We start from the raw sequence: 23,166 nt of genomic DNA on the forward strand, positions 1-23,166 counted from the left end.
TTTGATAACACTTGTAAAATAAAAAGTGAACAAAAATTCTGAATATGAATGCATGAGCTCACACTGGATTACATTATCACATAAAAAATGGGAAAAGTGTATTTTACATTGTTGACATGGGTTACTCCAAGTCTAGGACCAATGTAGATGATTGAGGGAAAATAAAGAAGCTATTTTGGCATTCAATTGCAGTTTTAAATTCTTACCCCTAAAGATTAATATTAGAACCTAATAGGCAAAAGATTTTATCATTGATTATTCCATTATCATTTTTTTTAAATTCTAATATTGGCAAACCCATTTGAAAACATTGCTGCAGGTTTCAGAGTAAATTTTGTTTTCCTTAGTGGCAGCACAGCTGTTTTCTTTAGCTGGACCTTTTATGAAGAATCTGCAGAAGAGAGGAGAAATACATTGTTAATCATTGTTGTTGAAGACACCATTTGTGTTTTTAGCTAATACGCTCCTTTAATTAAAAGGTAATTCAAAATTTTAAGGCATTTTCAAATACTTTGACTCATTAAATATTATAATATCTCTGTAACTTATTATTGCTGTCTCTGATCGTCAGAGAGCTCCCAGAGCATTTGTTTGCAAATGACAGAGCTGAGAATAAATTTGTCTCCATATTCCGGTTCTAATATTCTTTCCCTTGTTCCATGTGGTCCACTAGATTAAAAATTAAGATAAAGTGCACAAGGACAGCTTGCTTAACCTTTCTTGGCTTCTCATATCTAATTATATAATAGTGACAGTAGCATTTACCTCATGATATCATTATACAGGTTAAATGAATTCATGCCTGTAAAAAACTCAATACACAAACTGATCCATTTAAACCGTAAATAAATTGTATATTTTTTGTATTATTTATCCATAAAACAGTGTGTTAAATACAATAATAGAGTTATCTATAAAATACTGTAGTATCCATGATTTATTTAAAACGAGGAGACAGGTTAAGAAAGAATCACGGAAAAGATGCACATGATCATCGAAGCTTCCAAATTAATAGGGGGCAAGTAAGCAAATTTTCGTAGAGTTAAAATTCAATATTAAAGGTAATTTTGAGTGAATCTGGCATAAGAAAAAAATCCTAGGTTAGCATCTTCGTAAGTGAGTATCAAGTAATGTTCAGTGGTACAGTTCTACCCTCAGATGACACACACCCATAATTTTACTCTTCATTCCAAAAAATATCTTCAATTGACTTCCGTTGATTAATTTGGTGCAGTGATACAGAAAATAAGTAATATTTAATCGTGAAATGAGTGAAGGGAAAATAACACAATAAAATGGTTAAGTTGGTTACCATAGTGTATTCATTTCTTATCACTACTACATAAATTACCACAAATTTAGGGGCTTAAAACAGCACAAATTTGTTATCTTACGGTTAAGAGATCAGAAGTCCAAAATTGATCTTAAGGCCTGAAATCAAGTGTCTGCAGAGATGCCTTCTGCAGGCACTAGGGACAAATCCATTCACGGTCTTTTTCAGCTTCTAGAGGCTCCCTGCACGCTGTAGGTCACAGTCACATTATTTGGACCTCTGTGTTTGTCTTCCCATTTCCTTCTCTGACTCTGCGCCTACTTCCTGCCTTTTATAAGGACTCTGGTGATTACATTAGGTCCACTTGGATAATCCAGCATAATATTCCTATCTCAAGATTATTAATCACAGGATTTGGGGATTAGCCTATGGACTTTATGAAGATAAACTCTACAGTAAAGAGTAAATCAGATTGCCTTTTAGGAAAGACTCACATCTTTGAATCTAATGGAGAACCATCCACCCAGGTCCATGTCCTCTTCAGGGAGGTAAAATTAAGCCCAATCCACACATAATTTGATTGTTTTAGGTTTTTCTGTATAAAAGACTAAAAAAAGTGGGTGATGAACAACTAAATGAACAGACTATTTTAATAATTCAAACATACTAAGCAAGATTTGATAATTTTATTGGACACATAGCATTCTGCATGAGGATTCTTATAATAATTTTATATCTTATTTACACACACAACATATAATGTATATTATATATATATACACATACACTACTTACATTTGAATACAGGTATTCAGACTAGGACTAGCATGAGTCAACTGAGGCACTGGCTTTGAGCAAGAAATTTAAGAGGGCACCAAAACCTCAATAATCAAGATAAGTGATAATTTAATGGAGTGGTGGGAAGAAATTTGAGGAAAAGCATTTTTAACTGCAAAGAGACTAATACCCTAACCACAGTACTAAACCACTTACCATTTCAAGTTGGTCCTGAATGATTAGTAGATGAGATTGTCTTCCCAAACAATACCCATAACTGTCACTCCAATTTTTCATCTCATTAGAGAACCAATAACACTTTTCTTGATATTTGAGCCATTCTGATGGGCACAATCCTATAGGGAAATGGATGAAACACAGAAAAATTAAATTACATATGCATCTCTGAAAATTGACAGTGATAATAATTCTTATGTGTTGTATGAATAAGAGTGGAGCTATGGCAAAATCACTCATAACAAAGTGTTCAGACTCATAAGGTATCCAAAATACAAATGGTAACCCATGGGCATTAAGAAAACTAACTTAGTAAGATGAAGGAAAACCTAGACATAAAGGGATTCTTTTCCAGGCCACGATCTAAGATAATTACTAAAGTAACATAAACCAATTAAGATATATAGTGCATTAATACTACTCAAGCAATTAGATAAAATATTTTCTATACCACTTTTCTAGAATTCTTCCATGTGAAAGTTTTAGAATCGCTATCGTTTTATGTGTGTAAATATCTCTTTAATATCTCCTTTTTAATATTACATAATATTGAGATTAAGAGTCTTTTAACTTTATAATTACAAGTTCATCAAGTCCTTTGATTTTCAGAAATTAAAATTAATTTGAGGTCTTCTCAAATTGAAAATATCTGAGACTTTTCACAAATAATGAGATACAGTGAAGTATATGTAAAAATATAAGTGCAGACCAAGAAAACTATTCAAACTTGCAACCATTACAATCTCCTTTTTTATTGTGGTAAAATTTAAGTAATATAAAATTCACCATTTTAACCATTTTAAAGTGCAAACACCTTACGTTTTAGTACATCCACAGTTTATGCAGACATGACTACTACCTAATTCCAAAATATTTTCGTCATGCCAAAATGAAACCCCATAAACATTAAGGAGCCACTACTCATTCTCACTATCCTCAGCCTTGGCAATCACTGATCTGCTTTCTGTCTTTATAGGTTTGACTATGATAGACATTTCATATAAATGAGAGCATATAATATGTAGCTTATTGTGTCTGGCTTTTTTACTTAGCATAATGTTTTCAAGGTTCATCCAATTGAAGCATGTATTAGTACTTCTTTCCTTTTATGTCTGTATAGGATTCCATTGCAAGGAGGTAGCACAACTTGTTAATCCATTTATCACCAGCTGACATTTGAACTGTTTCCACTTTTTGGCTGTTATGAATAATCCTGCTATGAACCTTCATGTATGAATTTTTGTGTGGATATATGTTTTCCATTCTCTTGGTACATTCCTAAGACTTAAATTGCTTGAATTCTATGTTTAACTTTTGGAGAAACGGCCCAACTGTCTCCCCGAGTGTTGCATCATGTCTCATTCCTACTAGCAATGTTTGAGCAATTTCTCCACATCCTCACCAAAACTTGCTGTTGCTGTTTGATTATAGCTACCTTAGTGAATGTGAAACACTTTCTCATTGTGGTTTTGAGTTTCCATTTCCTTAACGGCATATCATGTTAAGCACCTTTTCACGTGCTTATTGGGTTTCGTATAGTTTCTTTGGAGAAATGTCTGCTTATGTCTTTTGCCCATTTTTTAACTGAGCTTTTTCTCTTTTTGTTTTGGAGTTATAAGAGTTCTTTATGTATTCTGGATATTACACACCTATTTGCTACATGATTTGAAGATTGGCCCTGAGCTAACATCTGTTGCCAATCTTTCTGTTCTTTTTTTCTCCCCCAAAGTACATAATTGTATATCCCAGTTGTAGCTCATTCTAGTTCTTCTATTTGGGATGCTGCCACAGCATGGCTTGATGAGGGGTGTATGGGTCTGTGCCCAGGATCCAAACCAGCAAACCCTGGGCCACCAAAACAGAGTTCATGAACTTAACTACTCTGCCATGGGGCCAACCCTGGTGTGTTGTTTTTTCAATTTCTTGGTAATAATCTTTCATGAAGAAATTCTTTACTTTGGATGACATCTATTTCATCTACTTTTTTCTTTTGTCACCTGTGCTTTTGATATCTTATTTGAAATCATTGTCTTATTCAAGGTTATGAAGATTTTATATCATTTTTCCTTCTAAAAATTTTATAGTTTAGCTCTTACACTTAAGTCTTTGAATTGATTTTTCTGTGTTGTATGAGCTAAGTGTTCAAATTCATTCCTTGCAAGCGGATATCCATTTGACCAAGACTCATTTACTGAAAAGATCATTCTTTCCACATTTGACAATTTTGGCACCCATGTCAAAAATCATTTGGTTATAGCTGTATGGGCTCAATTCTGGAATCTCAATTCTATTCCACTGTTCCAGGTCTATCTTTAGGTCAGTACCACACTGTTGTGATTACAGTAGATTTGTAGTAAGTTTTGACACTGAAAAGTGTGAATCTTCCAAATTTGTTATTTTAAAAGATTGTTTTTGCTATTCAGGATCCCTTGCAATTCCATATGAAATTTAGGACCACCTTGCCCATTTCTTCAAAAAAGCCATTGGAATTTTGATAAGGATCTTTTTGACTCTGCAGATCACTTAGGTTAGTATTGTCATCTTAAATAAATTGTAGTATATACATGCAATGGAACATTACTCAATCATAAAAAGGAATAAAGTGCTGACATGATGCAACATGGGTGAATTCAAAAACATTATGCTAAGTGAAGGAAGTAAGACACAAAAGGTCAAATATTGTGTGATTTCATTATATGAAAATCCAGAATAGGTAAATCCATAGAGACAGAAAGCAGATTAGTGGTTGCTAGTGACTAAAGGGAGAGGTAAAGGGGAGTAATTGCTTATTGGATACAGCATTTATTTTTTGGATGATGAAAATGTTTTGGAACTAGGTAAATATGGTGATTGCACATTTGAATGTCCTAACACTGTTGAATTGTCTAATTTTAAATGGTTAACCTTATTCTTATGAATATTACCTCAATTAAAAAAGAAGAAAAAAGTAATAAAGAAATTAATATCTTATAGTTTGGCATACAGTATTTAGACCTTAATGAATGTTTAATGGCATCTATATGATTTTATGTTTACCTATCAAAGCTTCTTTACCTCTGGAAATGTTCCCTTAGGATACCCAACATAATAAGGAATTAGCCAGTCAGAGTGTAAAATATGTGGTAAAATTACAATATTTCAATTGGTTTGGGAATTGTATGTGCAAAACAGATAGATAATCCAAAGGAAAATTGTCAATAAGTAAACTATAATATATATGATATTTTTATATGTGATAAAGGGGACAATAGAAGCTAGTGGAACAGAGAAAAATTCTTTCTTGAATACTTATAAAATAAATTGACCTGAACCTTCCTCACATATAATACTATAAAATAAATGTCGAAAGCTCAAAGAGTAAAGTGTTAAAAAGTAAACTAAAATTAAAAAATTAGTAGTAGAAGGGACAGCTTTCCAAAATTCTGTGTGATTGGAGGTTCTAAGCTTAAAATCAAAATGGATAATTCATTAGACATACCTACTTTTATCCATTTCATATTTCAAAAAAAGGATAAATAAGTAAGAGACAAAAAAATAGTTATCTGTATACTGCCTTATAATCACAACTGACTTTCCATATTTATGTGTCTCAACTTGATTTTAAATTCCTGGAAGAAAAAGCCTATTTGCCGTATACATTTTTACAGCTCTCTTCCCACCACAAAAAAATTTAAAAATGTATGAATCAAAGTGACATCAGCAACATGGCAGAGTGAACAGTTTTCTTTGTCTCTCTCCCTTCTAACTACAAGTAAATGCACATTCATTGATCAATGAAGGATACTCACACACCACCTCAGGACAACTGAGAGACCCATGCTGCTATACATAGGAAAGTGGATGGACTACTCCCAGGAGAGAGATGGAGATAAATGAGAACTCTCTGGCCCCCAGACAGCCCAGTATCCATGAGCGACTCTCTCCCAGTTGAAGTGCTCATAGCACTGCTGCAGCCCCGAGAGTGGGCATGTGCCTGGGCATGACTGCGGAAACAGATGACTGCAGCCCTGAGGCCCTGTGATTGCTCTTTGGACCAGTGGGAAAATCCACAGTCCCAACGCAGCCCCAGGGAGTGACTCGGGCTCAGACTTGGTAAGGAGGGTCTGCCCACCAAGCACAAAGGCTGGTGTGACCTACAAGCAGATGCAGCACAGCTGGGTGAGCAAACCACTGGCTGCCTTAAACGTCCATAGGTCTGCTGCAGCCCCAAGAGGGCAAGTGAGATCCAGCAGGACTGCAGTAGTGGGCAGCGATGATCCTGAGACCCAGCATGATCACTTCTTGGTCCAGTGGGAAAATCCACCATCCCACAGTGGCCCCAGGGAGACATTTGGCTTGGCCCTTGTGGAGCGGCCCCGCCCACCAAGCACAAAGGTTGATGTGACCTAGGAGCAGACATGGCATGGCTGGGCAAGCAAACCTAGGGAACACATGGCAGTGTATCTGCTGCCTGAGTGAAAGTACCCTGGCTCCCGCAAATGTCCACAGTAGCACAGCAGCCCCAAAGGGGCAGCACAACTGACAGGACTGTGGAAGCAGGAGACAGCAGCCCTGAGCCCCTGTGTGATCACTCTCTTGACCAGTGGGAGAGTCTACAATCCCACCAAAGGCCCAGGGAGTAGCACAGGCTCAGATTCAGTGGAGAGGCCCCAACCAACAAGCACAACAACTGGTACAACCTAGGACCAGATGGTGGTGGAGCTACAAGTCTGGATGAACAAGTTCCTGACTTCCTTGAAAGTCCATAACACTGCTGCAGTCCCTAAGAGGGGAGTGTGTCTAGGCAGGTCTGTGTGAGCAGGCTGCAGCAACTTGCAGCTCCATGTGATTGTTCTGACAGTTCACAGGAGACCCTACAGGACCACTGCAATTCCAAGGAATGGCCCAGGCTTGGTCAAGAGCAGCTTATGGGGATCCTGGTGCATGTAGATTACATAGGTCCTGCCCCCTTCCCCCAGTGGCAGCAAGTGGAAGCAGTAATCAAATGCTCTATCAATATGGAGTCACAAATCCATGCCACCAAGCAGTATGAAAAAATACATTAAATCTACAGAACAGAGGGAAAATGACAAGTACCCACAAAAAAATATTGAAGACACAGAAATCTATAACCTAAATGGCAAAGAATTCACAATAGCTATCATTAAAAAAACTCAACAAATTAAAAGAGAATACAGACAGACAACTCAACGAATTCAGGAGCTACATCACAAAAGAGCTTAAAACTATAAAGAAGAACCAATCAGAAATGTTGGAGATGAAAAACACAATGGAGGAGATTAAGAAAAATCAGGACTGCTTGAATGGTAGGGCTGATAATATTGAGGACAGAAATAGCAGTGTGGAGGACAGAAATATAGAAATGAATCAGATAGAGGAGGAGAGTGAACTAAGACTAAAAAGAAATGAAAAAACTCTCTGAGAAATATCCGACTCAATTAGAAATACAACATAAGGATTATAGCTATCTCAGAGGCAGAAGAGAAGGGGAATGGAGCAGAAAACTTGTTCAAATAAACAATAACTGAGAGTTTCCCAAACCTGGGGAAGGAGCTAGAAACCCATGTGACAGAAGTCAATAGATCTCCAAACTTTATCAATGTAAAAAGACTAACTCCATGGCATAGAGTAGCAAAGCTAGCAAAAATCAATGACAGAAAAAAATACTAAGGGCAGCAAGGCAGAAGAAAATAACCTACCAAGGAACCCTATCAGGCTGTCAGCAGATTTCTCAGCAGAAACCTTACAGGCTAGAAGAGAGTGGAATGATATATTCAAAATTCTGAAAGAGAAAAACTTTCCGCCAAGAATACTCTATCCAGCGAAAATATTCTTTGAATATGATGGAGAAATAAAATGTTCCAAAATAAACAAAAGTTAAGGGAGTTCATCGCCACAAGACCCCATCATACAAGAAATCCTCAGGAAGGCCCTCATATCTAAAAATAAAAGGAAAAGGGTTGCAAAACCCTGAGCAAGGAGATAAGTAGGTAAACAAAATCAGAGAATTTCAGTTCTCCATCAGAACAGGTTGGCAAATGCTTAATTATAACATTAAAGATAAAGAGAAGGAAAAAACCAAGAATATATATAATTCTGTCATTTTAAACATAATCTCACAACACAAGAAGAAAACAGACATGACAATAACAACTTAGAAGAGGAAGAGGAAAGGGATTAAACTAGCTTAGTCTAAGGAAATGAGAGGTTATCAGAAAATGGACTATCTCATCTATAAGCTGATTTATGCAAACCACATGGTAACCACTAAACAAATAATTAGAACAGAGACACAAATTACAAATAAGGAGAAAACTAAGAAAATCGGCATAGCAAACGCCTTAATTGAATTAGTAGTCCAAAATACATGGGACGAGAAACAAAGGAAATGCAGGAGAACCAGAAAATGAGCAATAAAATAGCAGCATTAGGCCCCCACATTTCAATAATCACTCTAAATGTAAATGGATTGAATTCTCCAGTCAAAAGACACAGAGTGGCAGGATGGATTAAAACACAAGACCCAACAGTAGGCTGCCTCCAGGAAATATACCTCAGCCCCAAAGACAAAGACGGACGCAGGGTGAAGCGATGGAAGATGATACGCTAAGCTAATGGTGAACAAAAGAAAGCAAGTGTCACCATATTTATATCAGATAAAGTAAATTTCAAGACAAAACAAGTGAAGAGAGACAAAGAGAGGCAGTTTCTAATGATAAAAGGGACACTCCACCAAGAAGACATGACACTAATAAATATTCATGCACTCAACACAGGAGCACTAAAGTACACAAAAAAACTATTAACAAAACCAAAAGGAGACATCAACAACAATACAATAATAGCAGGGGACCTCAACACACCACTTACACCAATGAATAGATCATCCAGGCAGAAAGTCAACAAGGAAATTGTAGAATTAAATGAAAAATTAGACCAGATGGACTTAATAGATATATACATATAGAACACTCCATCCAAAAACAGCAGAATACACATTCTTCTCAAGTGTGCATGCAACATTCTCAAGGATAGACAAAAATTGGGAAACAAAGCAAGCCTCAATAAATTTAATAGGATTGAAATAATATCAAGCACCTTTTGCTACTATAATGCTATGAAACTAGAAATCAGTTGCAAAAAAAATGCTAGTAAGAGAGCAAAGATGTGGAGATTAAACAACATGCTACTGAACGACCAATGGATCATTGAAGAAATCAAAGGAGAAATCAAATATTATCTGGAGACAAATAAAAATGAAAACACACCAAACCAACTCATTTGAGATGCAGCAAAAGTGGTCCTAAGAGGGAAATTCATTGCAATACAGGCTCAAGTCAAGAAAAATAAAAATCGCAAATAAGCAATCTTAAGCTACACCAAACGAATTAGAAAAAGAACAAACAAATCCCAAAGTCAGTAGAAGGAGGGAAATAATAAAAATTAGAGGAGAAATAAATTAAATTGAAACAAAAAAGACAGTAGAAAGGATCAATGAAACGAAGAACTGATTCTTCAACAAAATAAACAAAATTGACAAACTCTTAGCCAGGCTCACAAAGGAAAAAAGAAAGAAGACTCAAATAAATAAAGTTAGAAATGAAAGAGGAAAAATTACAACAGATACCAGAGGAATACCAAAGATTATAAGAGAATACTATGAAAAACTATATGCCAACAAATTGGACAACTTAGAAAAAAATGAATAAATTCTTAGACTCTTACAACCTCCCAAAACTGAAACAAAAAGAAATAAAGAATCTGAATAGACCAATCACAAGTAAAGAGATTGAAACAGTAATCAAAAACCTCCCCAAAAGTAAAAGTCCAGGACCAGATGGCTTCTCTGGAGAATTCTACCAAACATTCAAAGGAGACTTAATTCCTATCCTTCTCAAACTATTCCAGAATTGTGAGGAAGATGGAACACTTCCTACCAAATACTATGAGGCCAACATCACCGTGATCCTAAAACAAGACCAAGGACAACACAAAGAAGGAAAATTACAGGCCAATATCCCCGATGAACATAGATGCAAAAATCCTCAACAAATATTGGCAAACCAAATAAAGGAATACATTAAAAAGATCATACACCATCATCAAATGGGATTTATACCAGGGACACAGGGGTGATGCAACATCCACAAGTCAATCAATGTGATACACCACATTAACAAAATGAGGAATAAAAACTGCATGATCATCTCAGTAGATGCAGAGAAAGCATTTGATAAGATCCAACATTCATTTATGATAAAAAAAAAACACTCAATAAAATGGGTATAGAAGGAAAGTACCTCAGCATGATAAAGGCCATATATGACAAACCCACAGCCAACATCATACTCAATGGGGACAAACTGAACGCCACCCCTCTGAAAACAGGAATAAGACAAGGGTGCCCATTTTCACCACTCTTATTGGAGGTTTTGGTCAGAGCAATTAGGCAAGAAAAAGAAATAAAAGAAATCCAAATAGGCTATGAAGAAGTGAAACTCTTGCTCTTTGCAGATGACATGATTTTATATATAGAAAACTCTAAAAATTCCATCAGAAAGCTACTAGAAATAATCAACAACTGGAGCAAAGTCCCTGGGTACAAAATTGACTTACAAAAATCCATTGCTTTTCTATACTCTAACAATGAACTAACAGAAAGAGAACTCAAGAACACAATCCCATGCACAATCACAGCAAAAAGATAAAAATATCTTGGAATAAATTTAACCAAGGAAGTGAAAAACCTATACAATGAAAACTACAAGACTTTCTTAAAAGAAACTGATGATGACCTAAAGAGATGGAAAGACATTCCACACACATGGATTGGAAGAATAAACATGGTTAAAATGTTCCTCCTATCTAAAGCAATCTATGGATTCAACGCAATCCCAATCAGAATACCAATGACATTCTTCACAGAAATAGAACAAAGAATCCTAAAATTCACATGGGGCAAAAAAAGATCCCGAATAGCTAAAGCAATCCTGAGAAAAAAGAACAAAGCTGGAGGCATCACAATCCCTAACTTCAAAATATACTAGAAAGCTATCATATTCAAAACAGTATGGTACTAGTACAAAAACAGGCACACAGATCAATGGAACAGAATTGAAAGCCCAGAAATAAAACCACACATCTACTAACAGCTAATCTTCAACAAAGGAGCTGAGATACACAATGGAGAAAGGAAAGTCTCTTCAACAAATGGTGTTTGGAAAACTGGACAGCCACATGTAAAAGAATGAAAGTAGACTATTCTCTTATGTCATTCAAATAATAAACTCAAAATGGATCAAAGACTTGAAGGTAAGACCTGAAACCATAAGACTTCTAGAAGAAAACATAAGCAGTACCTTCTCTGACTTCAGTCTTAAAAGGATCTTTTGGACATCACCTTTTCTCGGACAAAGGAAACAACAGAAAGAATAAACAAGTGAGACTTCATCACACTAAAGAGCTTCTACACGGCAAGGGAAAACATGGGTGAAATGAAAAGACAACCCACTAACTTGGAAAAAATATTTTCAAATCATATATCTGACAAAGGGTTAATCTCCATAATATATAAAGAACTCACACAACTCAACAACAAAAAAAATCAAATAAGCCAATCAAAAAATGGGCAGAGGATATGAACAGACATTTCTCCAAAGATATACAGATGGCCAATAGGCACATGAAAAGAGGCTCTCCATCACTTATCATCAGGGAAATGCAAATCAGAACTAGACTAAGATATCACCTTATACCCATTAGAATGGCTATAATAACAAAAACAAAAAATAACAAATGTTGGAGAGGTTGTGGAGAAAAAGGAACCCTCATCCACTGCTGCTGGGAATGCAAACTGGTGCAGCCACTATGGAAAACAGTATGCAAAGTTCTCAAAAACTTAAAAGTAGAAAAACCATATGACCCAGCTATCTCACTACTGGGTATTTATCCAAAGAACTTGAAATCAACAATTCAAAGAGACTTAGACACTCCTATGTTCACTGCAGCATTATTCACAATTGCCAGATGTGGAAGCAACCTAACCTCCCATGACTGATGACTGTATAAAGAAGATATGGTATATACATATACAATGGAATACTACTCAGCCATAAAAAATGACAAAATCGTCCCTTTCAAAACAACATGGATGGACCTTGAGGATATTATGCTAAGCAAAATAAGCCAGATAGAGAAATAGAAACACTATATGACTCCACTCATACGTGGAAGATAAATAAACGCATGGACAAAGAGAAACAAATTAGTAGTTACCAAGGGAAGAGGGGAAGAGGGTGAGCACAAAGGGTAAAGGGGCACACCTGTAAGATTATGACAAATAATAATGTACAACTGAAATTTCACAGTGTTGTAAACTATCATAACCTCAATAAAAAATATATATATATGGATCAAGTTTTGAGCAAAAAGTAGATTTATATCAAATCTTTATTTGTTAATTGAATCTAATCAATAGGGTTTTTCAAACTTAGACAGTACAAAAGACTAAACTATTATAGACCAAAGCCTTGAGAGATACCTGTGTGGCCTGCAGGTCTTGAAACACAGTGGCCTGTGTCCTTATTACTTATGTTTCCTCTCGTGTCACTATTCCTTTTCAGGTTTCCAATATCATCATGCTGGGTGGTATTTGAATTATTTCCTTTCTGGCATTTTAGCAACACACCCTGAGAAACTTGAAAACAGGATTATTTTAAGGTTGGATAAATATCTTCTCTGTGCAAAGTCTCAAAAACAGATTCTTTGGAATGATTCTGATGACTGGAACAAGATAAAGATAACTGGAAATTAGATAACTAAAAAGTTTATTTTTAATTTTCGTGGCCATTTAATCAAAAATAATTTCAAACATTACACAGTCATTTCATTTATAGAACACACGTTTGTTGAGCATCTAATCTGTGCTAGGCAATGTCCTAAGAACTGGCGATACAGTAGCAAATAAAGCAAAGTTCCTGCCCCAGGGGGTATGCATGCTCTTTCCATGCTTTCTTAACGTTTTGCTGGAAGCTACACTGTGTTTACCCCATTATACCATAATTATTTTTTTAAAACCTGTTTCTTCCACTAAAACGTGAGATTTCTCACCATAATTATTACCTTCTTTTAATTTGAGGAATTTGTATTAATGTTTGGTGTATGGTAGTTGCTCAATAAATGTTTGTTGGCTCAAAACAAGAGTAACTAAATACAATCTAAGATACAATATATAAAAATTTTTAAGAAAAACATGAAACTCTGTCTAATCATACGTATCTAAGAAATCCAAAAATACAGTTTCCAGATATACATCACACACACACACACACACATACTTTCCTCCTATTAGCCTATATGCTATGTGAGGACAAGATGCTTATCTGATTTGACTACATATAAATACATTACTATGGAGCATAATATACTGCTTTATACATGCTAGTTCTGTATTAAATCTTTGTGAATGGAACGAAGAATGAATGAATGAATGAATGGATATAAAAAAGATTCACAAAAATGTAAACCCTTTTCATATTTTTATTCAATCAAGATCTTTTAACTTACCCAACAGAGTCAAGGAGATCAAAGTCAAAACGAGAATACCATTTACTGTTCCAGATATTCCCAATAAGATTTTGTACCGGTGCAACATCTCACTATAATCTGAGAGATTAATCACATGAATTAGTTTATGAAAGCACATTTGCAAGAACTGATAGCAATTGTAATACTAGGATTGTATATAATATTGGTTTTGAATTTCAAAGGATATTAGGCAATCAAAGGCATAAAGCCTAAATAAATAGAAAAATACATATTTAATAATGAAAATACTCTGGATGGTCAGAAGCTATGATACATGTTATATTGAATGTTAAGAATTCGCTAATAAATGACCTTATTGACTGGTGGGAAAAAGAATTTTAATCTGTACGCCTAGTAAGTCCCCAAACCCACACATACACAAACACACTCGTGTGTGTGCATGTGCACTTACAGATACACTCATACATATTCACACAAATAAATACTTTCCAAATAATCATTCACTTTAATGTAATATTTGCAAGTCATTTGACCCGTTTCATTTACTAACAATATAATACAAATCAGAACTAAATACGACTCCTGGTACTTGCCATTTTAATCTAAAAAAAAAAAATCCTAAAACCGTTCCTAATTCATACAATAGCAATGCTTCAGCTTCTTGTTAGATGGTAAACTTTTTAGAAGTTTTATTTTTTATATACCTACACTGCTAGGTTCAGATAAGAGTGTGAACTCAGTGATGGTTATTAATCAAAAAACTGATAGCATTAAATAGAAAGGAAATAGTCACATTTAGTACCTTGAGTATATATGTTGTTATTTTTCTCAACCTCATTAAAGAAGACTTAGATGTGATGGAGGCTGGCTTATAGACGCATATGAGTAATTAGTTTGTACTGAATGAATGAACATCTATATTTTGCATAATAGTTTGTCTTTAGCAAAGATAATTTTTGCAAATGCATTATAATAATTGATAAGAAATCACTCCCCATAACTGTGGTTATCTTTATTGCTCAGTCAATAAATTGAATTATTAATACTAAAATTCATATTCCAAATACCCTTTTAACCTGCAGGAATAGTGAAACTACATTTGAAGTTGCCAAACTCTGTCAAGAAAGAGCATGATAAACCAAGTAGAACAGTGTTTCAGAGAAATAGTACACAGTTTTTCTCTTTTCACAATATTGGCAAAGATAGCAAAATAAGATTTATCAAAATTCAATTAATGAATAGCCTGCGTTTCTCAGATTATTTTTGAGCATTGTAAAATTAGTAATGATAACGAATACATTCCAAGCATTCAATACATGTAATAAAAATGCCTTTTATTTATTTAAAAAATCAGACAAACAAATGATTATGACAAAATGTTAGGAAATAGGGTGTAGAAGCCTGTTCAAATTCAACTCAGACTGAATTATTTCTCCTAAGCATCATGGAATGACCTTCACGGCCCGAACTTGAGGCATATTAAGATTTAGAATTATGGAGAAAATAACATTTTCATTATCCTATATTTTGTCCTATAGAGAAATGGCATAATTTAACTTATGAGGTTACAGTAGAAGACTTTGGCCATCAAAAAGTAAAAAGAATTAAAAAGAATTACTCTTATAAGAGTGTCCATTAAAAATCTTAATTACACTGTTAGTAGCCAAAATATACCATGACCATGTTGAGTTTATTCTAGGAATGCAAGGGTTATTCAAAAGTAATAAGTCCAGATATATCTTATTAAGAGAGCTAACAGATATAAAAAATGTAATTGATAAAATCCTACAATTTATTGTTAAAAAATAAAGCGGGAATTGATGGATACGTCTTAAACACAACAGGTTTTTTTGTCTAATGAAGCAAATATCGTATTTAATTGAGAAACACTAGAACTTTTCCACAAAAGTTTGGAAAATAATTAACTCTAGTAAAAATGTTAAAGGAAAAAACTATTAAAAATAACTATAGATATAATAATTTGTTAATGAATACACAACATAAAAAGGGGTAAATTGTGAGTTCAAAAATATGAGAGACAGGCATTAAAAGCGTAGAGTTTTTGTTCACAATAGAAGTTACCAGTGTAAAATAAAGTGTTATAGTTATAAGGTGTTTTATGTAAGCCTCATGGTAACTACACAGCAAAAGCTACAATAAATACATTAAAATAAAATGGAATCAAATCATACTACTATGAAAAATCATTAATTCACAAAGGAAGACAGCAAGAGAGAGGAAAAGGAGCAAGGCAGCTACAAAAGAGCCTAAAAGCAGTTAATAAAATGACATTAGTAAGTCCTTACATATCAAAAACTGCTCTAAATATAAACAGATTAGATACTCTAATCAAAAGCCATAGAATGCCTGGATGGATAAAAAACAAGACTTAACTACATGCTGCTTACAGGAAACTCACTTAAGCTATAAGTTCACATGCAGGCTCAAAGAGAAAGGATGGAAAAACTATTTAATGCAAAGGAAAACTAAAAGAAAGTAGAGGTAGCTATACTTATATCAGACAAAATAAACTTTAAGTGAAAAGCTGCAACAAGAGATGAATAAGATCATTATATAATGATAAAGAGGTGAATTCATCAAGAGGATATAACAATCATAATTATATATGCACTCAGCATTGAAGCACCTAAATACATTAAGCAAACGCTAACAGATCTGAAAGGAGAAATAGACAACAATACAATAATAGTAGGCGATTTCAATCCCCCACATTCAATAACATATAGATCATCTAAAGAGAAAATCAATAAGAAAATGCAGGTCTTGAACTGTACTTTAAAATCAAATGGGCTTAACAGACGTACACAAAGTATTACATCAAACAGCAGCAGAATATACATTTTTCTCAAGCACACAGAAAATTCTCCAGGATAGGTCATAGGATAGATTAAAAAACAAGTCTTAACAAATTAAGAGGACTGTAATCATAACAAATATTTTTTCCAACTACAATGGTATAAGACTAGAAATCAAGACTGAAAAAAACTGGAAAATCACAAATATGTCAAATTAAACAACACTCTCTGAATGAGCCATGAACCAAATCAAAAGGAACATTAAAAAAATCTTGAAACAAATAAACATGGAAATAAAGAATACAAAAACTTGTAGGATACAAAAAGGAAATTCTAATAGGGAAGTTTGCAGTCTTAAATGTCTACATTAATATAAAAAGAAAGATCCCAATTAAACAACCTAACTTTACACCTCAAGGAACTAGAAAAAGAAGAACAAATGAAGTCCAAAGTTAGGAGAAGGAAGGAGATAACAAAGATCAAAGCAAAAATAAATGAAATAGAGAATAGAAAAAAAATCAATGACACTAAGTCGGTTCTTTGAAAAGATAAAAAAAAATTTAAAAATTTGCCTAGACTAAGAAAAAAAAGAAAAAAGACTTACATAAATAAAATCAGAAATGAAGAGAAGACATTACAACTGATACCACAAAAATACAAAGAGTCGTTAAGAGACTACTATGAACAATTACACACCAACAAATTGGACGACCTTAGAAATGAATAAATTCCTAGAAACAAACAACCTGGCAAGACCGAATCAGGAAGAAATAGAAAATCTGAACAGAATAATAACAACTAAGATTGAGTTAGTAATCCAAAACATTTCAAGAAAAAAAAGTCCAAAACCAAGCAGTTTCCCGAGGGAATTCTGCCAACACTTAAGGAGGAATTAACGTCTCAAACTTTTCCAAAAAATTGAAGATGAGGGAGCACTCCTGAACTCATTTTACAAGGTCAGCATTACCCTGATACCAAAGCCAGATAAGGACACTACAAGAAAAGAAAATTACAAACTAATATTCCCAATCAATATAGACACAAAAATTCTCAACAAAATATTAGCCAATAAAACATAACCAAAAAATATTAGCACATTAAAAGGATCACATTCCATAATTAAGTGAGATTTATCCCTGGGATGCAAGAATGTTTTAATATGCACAAATCAATAAATGTGATTCACCACATTAATAGAATGAAAGATAAAAATCATATCATCATCTGAGTAGATGCAGAGAAAGCATTTGACAAAACACATCATCATCATCCTTTCAAGATAAAAATTTTCAACAAACTGGCTAATGAAGGAACATGGCTTGACATAATAAAGGGCATATATGACAAGCCCACAGCTAACATAACGCTCAATGGTGAAATGTTGAAAGCTTTTCCTCCAAGATCAGAAACAAGTCAAAAGAGAGCACTCTCACCACTTCTATTGAATGTAACATTGGAAGTCTTAGCCAGAGCAAGCAGGCAGAAAAAGAAATAAAGCCCATCCAAATAAGAAAGGAAGAGAAAAAATTGTCTTTGTGTATAGATGATGTGATCTTATATAGAGAAAATTCTAAAATCTCCACCAAAAAAACTGTTAGAAGTAATGAATAATGCACAAATTCAGTAAAGTTGCAGCACACAAAATCAACCTACAAAAATCAGTTGTGTTTATATCCAATAACAATGAAATATCTGAAAAGTAAATAAATAAAACAATCCTATGTACAATAGCCTCAAAGATGATAAAATAGTTAGGTATAATTTAACCAAGGAGATGAAAGATCTGTACAATGAAAACTACAAAACTTTCATGAAATAAATTGAAAAAAGATCCACAGACAAATGGAAAGATATCCTGTGTTCATGGACCAGAAAAATTAATATTGTTAAAAGGTCCATACTACCAAATACATCTATAGATTCAATGCAATCTTGATCAAAATTCCAACGGCATTTTTTACAGAAATAGAAAAAAATCATAAAATTTGAATGGAAATACAAAAGTCCCCATTTAGTCAAAGCAATGCTGAGGAAGAACAATCCTATGAAAGAAGAAAAAAATCACATTTCCTGATTTCAAACTATATTACAAAGCTATTGTAATCAAAACAGTATGGTATTGGCATGAAAACAAATACACGGACCAATGGAACAGAATTGAGAGCCCAGAAACAAACCCTCACAAATATAGTCAACTAATATTTGACAAGCAAGACAGGAACATTGAAATAGAAAATGACAATTTCTTCAATAATTGTGTTGGGAAAATGGATAACCACATTCAGAAAAATGAAATTGGACCTCTACCTTACACCACTAGCAAAAATTACCTCCAAATTAATTAAAGACTTAAATTTAAGACCTGGAACTATAAAATTCCTAGAAGAAAACATAGGAAAAAAACTCCTTTATGTGGGTCTTGGTGGTGATTTCCTTGATACGACAGCAAAACTACAAGCAGCGAAAGCAAAAATATACAAGTGGGACTACATCAAACTAAAAAGCTTCTCTACATAAAAGGAAACCACCAACAAAATGAAACAGCAACCCCTATGGAATGGGAGAAAATACTTGAAAATCACATATCTGGTAAAAGGTTAACATCCAAAATATTTAAGGAACTCTTACAACTTACTAGCAAAAAAAACAAACAATCCTATTAAAAAATAGGTAGAGGATCTGAATAGACAGTTTTTCAAAGACATACAAACTGCCAATAAGTATATGAAAAGGTATTCAATACTACTAATCATTAGGGAAACACAAATCAAAACCACAATGTGATATCTCTTTACACTTGTTAGAATGGCTATTATCTAAAAATAAGAGATAAAAAGTGTTGGTGAGGACGAGGAGAACCTTGAACACTTGGACGCTGTTGGTGAGAACGTAAAATGGTGAAGTCACTAAGAAAAACAATATGGAGTTTCCTCAAAAATTTTTTTAAAAAGAACTACCATATCATCCAGCAACCTCTTTTCTGGATATTTATCCATCGGAAATGAAGACATAATCTCAAAAAGATATCTGCACTCATGTTCATTGTAGCATTATTCCCAATAGCCAAGATACAGAAACAACCTATGAGTCCGTCTGTGAATGAATGGATAAAGAACAATGCAATATTATTCAGCAATAAGAAAAAAGGGAATCCTACTATTTGCGACAATGTGGATGGAACTTGAGGGCAGTATGCTAAGTGAAATAAGTCAGATAGAGAAAGACAAACACAGTATGTTATCACTTACGTGTAGAATCTAACAAAGCCAAACTCACAGATAGAGCAGAATGGTGGTTGCCAGCGGCTAGGGAGTGGGGGAAATGGGGAGATGTCAGTCCACGTGTAAAACTTCCAGTTGTAAGATGAATAAGTTCTGGGGATCTACCATACAGAATGGTGATTATGGTTAACAACACTGTATTATATATTCTAAAATTGCTAAAAGAGTAGATTTTAAATGTTCTTACCACAAAAAAGAAAAAGTAATGATGTGAGGTGATGGAGGTGTCAACTAACCTTACTGTGGTAATCATTTTGCAATATATAAATGTATCAAATCATCACGTTGTACGCTTAAATCACATGCAATGTTATATATCAATTAGTTCTAAATAAAGCTGGGGGAAAAACATATTCCAAATCTCCACTCCTATTTAATATTTTGGGGAGGTATTATTCAATGCAATTAAATAACAAAAATTGAGATAAAAACAGAAAAAAAGAGGCACGATTATTTGAAGATAATATGAGTATGTGTTTGGCAAAGCTAAAAGAATCAATTGGAAAAAATGACTATAATCATACAAATAAAACAACGTAGTAAGTGCAGTCATAAAATTAACATTCTAAAAATCAATTGCCTTCATATATCCAACAAGCTTTTAAAAATACAAATAAAAGGAAGGCATTACTACGGATAGCTAACATAACAAATAACAAAAAAAAAAATCAGAAATAAATTTAACAGGAAATTCCCCAAACTGATATGAGGAGAGCTAAATAAAAAACCAAACAAGCAAATAAAAAACTGAATAAGATGAAGGTAGATTTGAACAAATGGAAATTCAAGCGTGTTTGGATTGAAGGCTAAGGGTCACAGAGATCAATTTTCCCTAAATTAATTGATAAGTTAGGAAGTAATTTAGTATACTGTAAAACTATATTAGTTTGTTTTGTTTATTGTTGTTTGTGGCGAATGAGTCTAAACAATTTATTATAAAACTATTTGGAAGAACAGGCAAGTGAGAATGGCCAAGTAAACACTGAAAAAGATGAAAATACAAAGTAGGACAACCCTATGGAGGGGTATTTGGAAAAAAATAGCAGAATTATATAGGAGTTTACATTGTCATCCAGCAATCTGTCTTCCAGGAATCTGTCCCAATGACATATTGACAAGATATGAAAAAACATATGTGCAAGGCAACAAAATTTATAAAAGGGATATAATAGAAAAAGAATGCAAACATCATAAATGCCATCAATAGCTGAATAAACTACAGTACATCCACTTAATAGAGAAATAGTCAGTCATATAAAGGATTAAAGTATACGTGTGTGTGGTGGGTATAATGAATTTCAGTAAAGGAAGGTGGGCAGAAGACAGTAAAAGGGACAGGATGGGAGCTAGATTTATGGGAGTTGGAAATTGCTGGAAGTACCTTGCTATATAGGTTTGACTTTGAAAACGCAGAAATGTTTTACATAATTCTAAAATAACTATAGTGTGTAATGTGTATATATGTGAAACATATAATTATAATTGCATAACATGTATACTTATCATAATTATAAAATAAGCCAAAATGAAATAAAGTGATCCCTCAAAATAAAATGGAAAACGATGTAAAGGAACCTAACTGGATATTACATTAGTAGCTTAACTGTAGAGAGAGGAATTTTTTCAAGTGAGTTTAAAACATAATTTGACTGTGTGAGTCCAATGGAATATATACGAAGAACAAAAAAATTGCAAAAACATTTTAAGCTTTTTAAGTAATTATGTTATTAATACTACTATTTCTATGGTGATTCTGAAACTACATATGGAAAAAATGTATTTTCTTATTATCAGCACCAAGATATGAGAAAAGATATAGTATACAATCACAAAGTTAAGTGAAACCCTATATATAATGATAATGGTCAGATTATCAATTAGATTCAAATGTAATATGTCTTACTCACCCCAAGCTTTACTAAATATTTGTGAAGGACACAAATTAGCAAATAACACTTAAACATCTAGGATATATTAATGTATAACATTTAAATATCTAGGAGCTGTAAATTTATTATTTTCAGCTTCCTGAGCTCCTTTTCTGCAGAAAAACATGTTTTGGTTTCCTAGTGACATCTGCAAACTGAGTGTGAAAAGCGTTTGCACAGAGGAGCCATTACATTTTGTTGTCTTTCGGGTTAATATCTCTATTTTCCAAAACAAAAATTTTCACCTTGTGAAAAACATATTTTGAAGTTTTTGACAAGCTGAATTAAAATTTGGTATTATAAAATGCCATATTTTATGAATGGTAAGCAGGTGGATGACTGATATCAAATACTCATTTTTTAATTATTAATTTTAATTGAATGTGTCTATTACCCGAGACTATCCTTAAAAAATTATATGACACAAAATATTTCTTTGAAGGAAAATAACCATTTGTTTCACAATGATAAATGAAAGAGAGAGAAAAATACAGAAACACAGGGAGATAGGGAGACAAGACTGAGACAGAGAGAGAGAGAGAGAAGTAAAAAAATGAAAACAGTCCAAGAACAGAAAAGAAAAGTATATTGGAAACTGCTATTGACATTAATATTCGTATCAATATTAACCAATATTAAATCAATACTCATATTAATCCACACCAATTGAAAAAGAACTGAATTCCATACCTTTACATTTAAGTTGAGATGTTTGGCTAGAACTCCTTTTCTTTGACCGTACATTCAATGTCATGTATGTTTCTTCATCTTGCATCTTCAATGTGAGTGAATGTGTGTATATATATGTGTATGTTTTGTTTTTTTAAGTATGATGTGAATAAGAAAAGAATAATAAAGCTGCTGCTAATCAGAGATTGTCCTGAAATTGTCCACTCTAGATACATAGAAGTGTTCACAGTTTCGTTTATTGGTGAAAACCTCAGAGGAAATGTTTTCTTTTTAAGCTTATTTCCTATGACCTAGATAACACATAATTTCTCAACTATCTACCATATATTGAATTTAATATCATATTTGGATCTTTTAAAAGGTTCTTCTGATAAATCCATAAAGTCAGAAAAATGGAAATTGTACTATTTTTAGAGTTGAGTTAAATTATACATAACTGCCTTTTGTTTTACCCTAAATATGCTCGTTTTCAAATACACTCGCTAATGTATTAATATTTAATTTAATACAATAACTTATAATTACCTAACAGTTAAATTATTTCCTGATCCTAAAACAACATTGATTACAAATCATGCTACTACTTTAATAATACAAGTTGAAGAAAAAAATATTGG

General features: G+C 33.5%; 1 protein-coding gene across 2 annotated transcripts; it reads right to left on the reverse strand.

The window, feature by feature from the left end:
• On the reverse strand, positions 1-22,704 carry LOC124230318 (killer cell lectin-like receptor subfamily F member 1). Of its 2 annotated transcripts, XM_046646265.1 has the most exons (6): positions 22,550-22,704; positions 13,853-13,951; positions 12,828-12,983; positions 2,267-2,406; positions 1,768-1,880; positions 1-391 (listed from the first exon to the last, which is right to left on the reverse strand). In XM_046646265.1, the coding sequence occupies exons 1-6, from the start codon at positions 22,632-22,634 to the stop codon at positions 283-285; spliced, it is 702 nt and encodes a 233-aa protein (XP_046502221.1). In that variant the 5' UTR covers positions 22,635-22,704; the 3' UTR covers positions 1-282. The 2 variants fall into 2 exon arrangements, with proteins under 2 accessions (XP_046502221.1, XP_046502229.1); XM_046646273.1 differs by lacking the exon at positions 1,768-1,880.
• Positions 22,705-23,166: the final 462 nt, after the last annotated feature.

This window comes from Equus quagga, chromosome 1, assembly GCF_021613505.1.
Source record: "Equus quagga isolate Etosha38 chromosome 1, UCLA_HA_Equagga_1.0, whole genome shotgun sequence".
Classification (NCBI taxonomy): Eukaryota; Metazoa; Chordata; class Mammalia; order Perissodactyla; family Equidae; genus Equus; species Equus quagga.

What these genes read in the sequence shown, in the direction of transcription:
- LOC124230318 (XM_046646265.1), bottom strand. Translation starts at nt 22,634, where the DNA reads ATGCAAGATGAAGAAACATACATGACATTGAATGTACGGTCAAAGAAA. An exon ending in ATCTCAACTTAAATGTAAAG is followed by an intron (nt 13,952 to 22,549) that starts GTATGGAATTCA and finishes TTAATCTCTCAG; the next exon opens with ATTATAGTGAGATGTTGCAC. An exon ending in GATCTCCTTGACTCTGTTGG is followed by an intron (nt 12,984 to 13,852) that starts GTAAGTTAAAAG and finishes CCTGTTTTCAAG; the next exon opens with TTTCTCAGGGTGTGTTGCTA.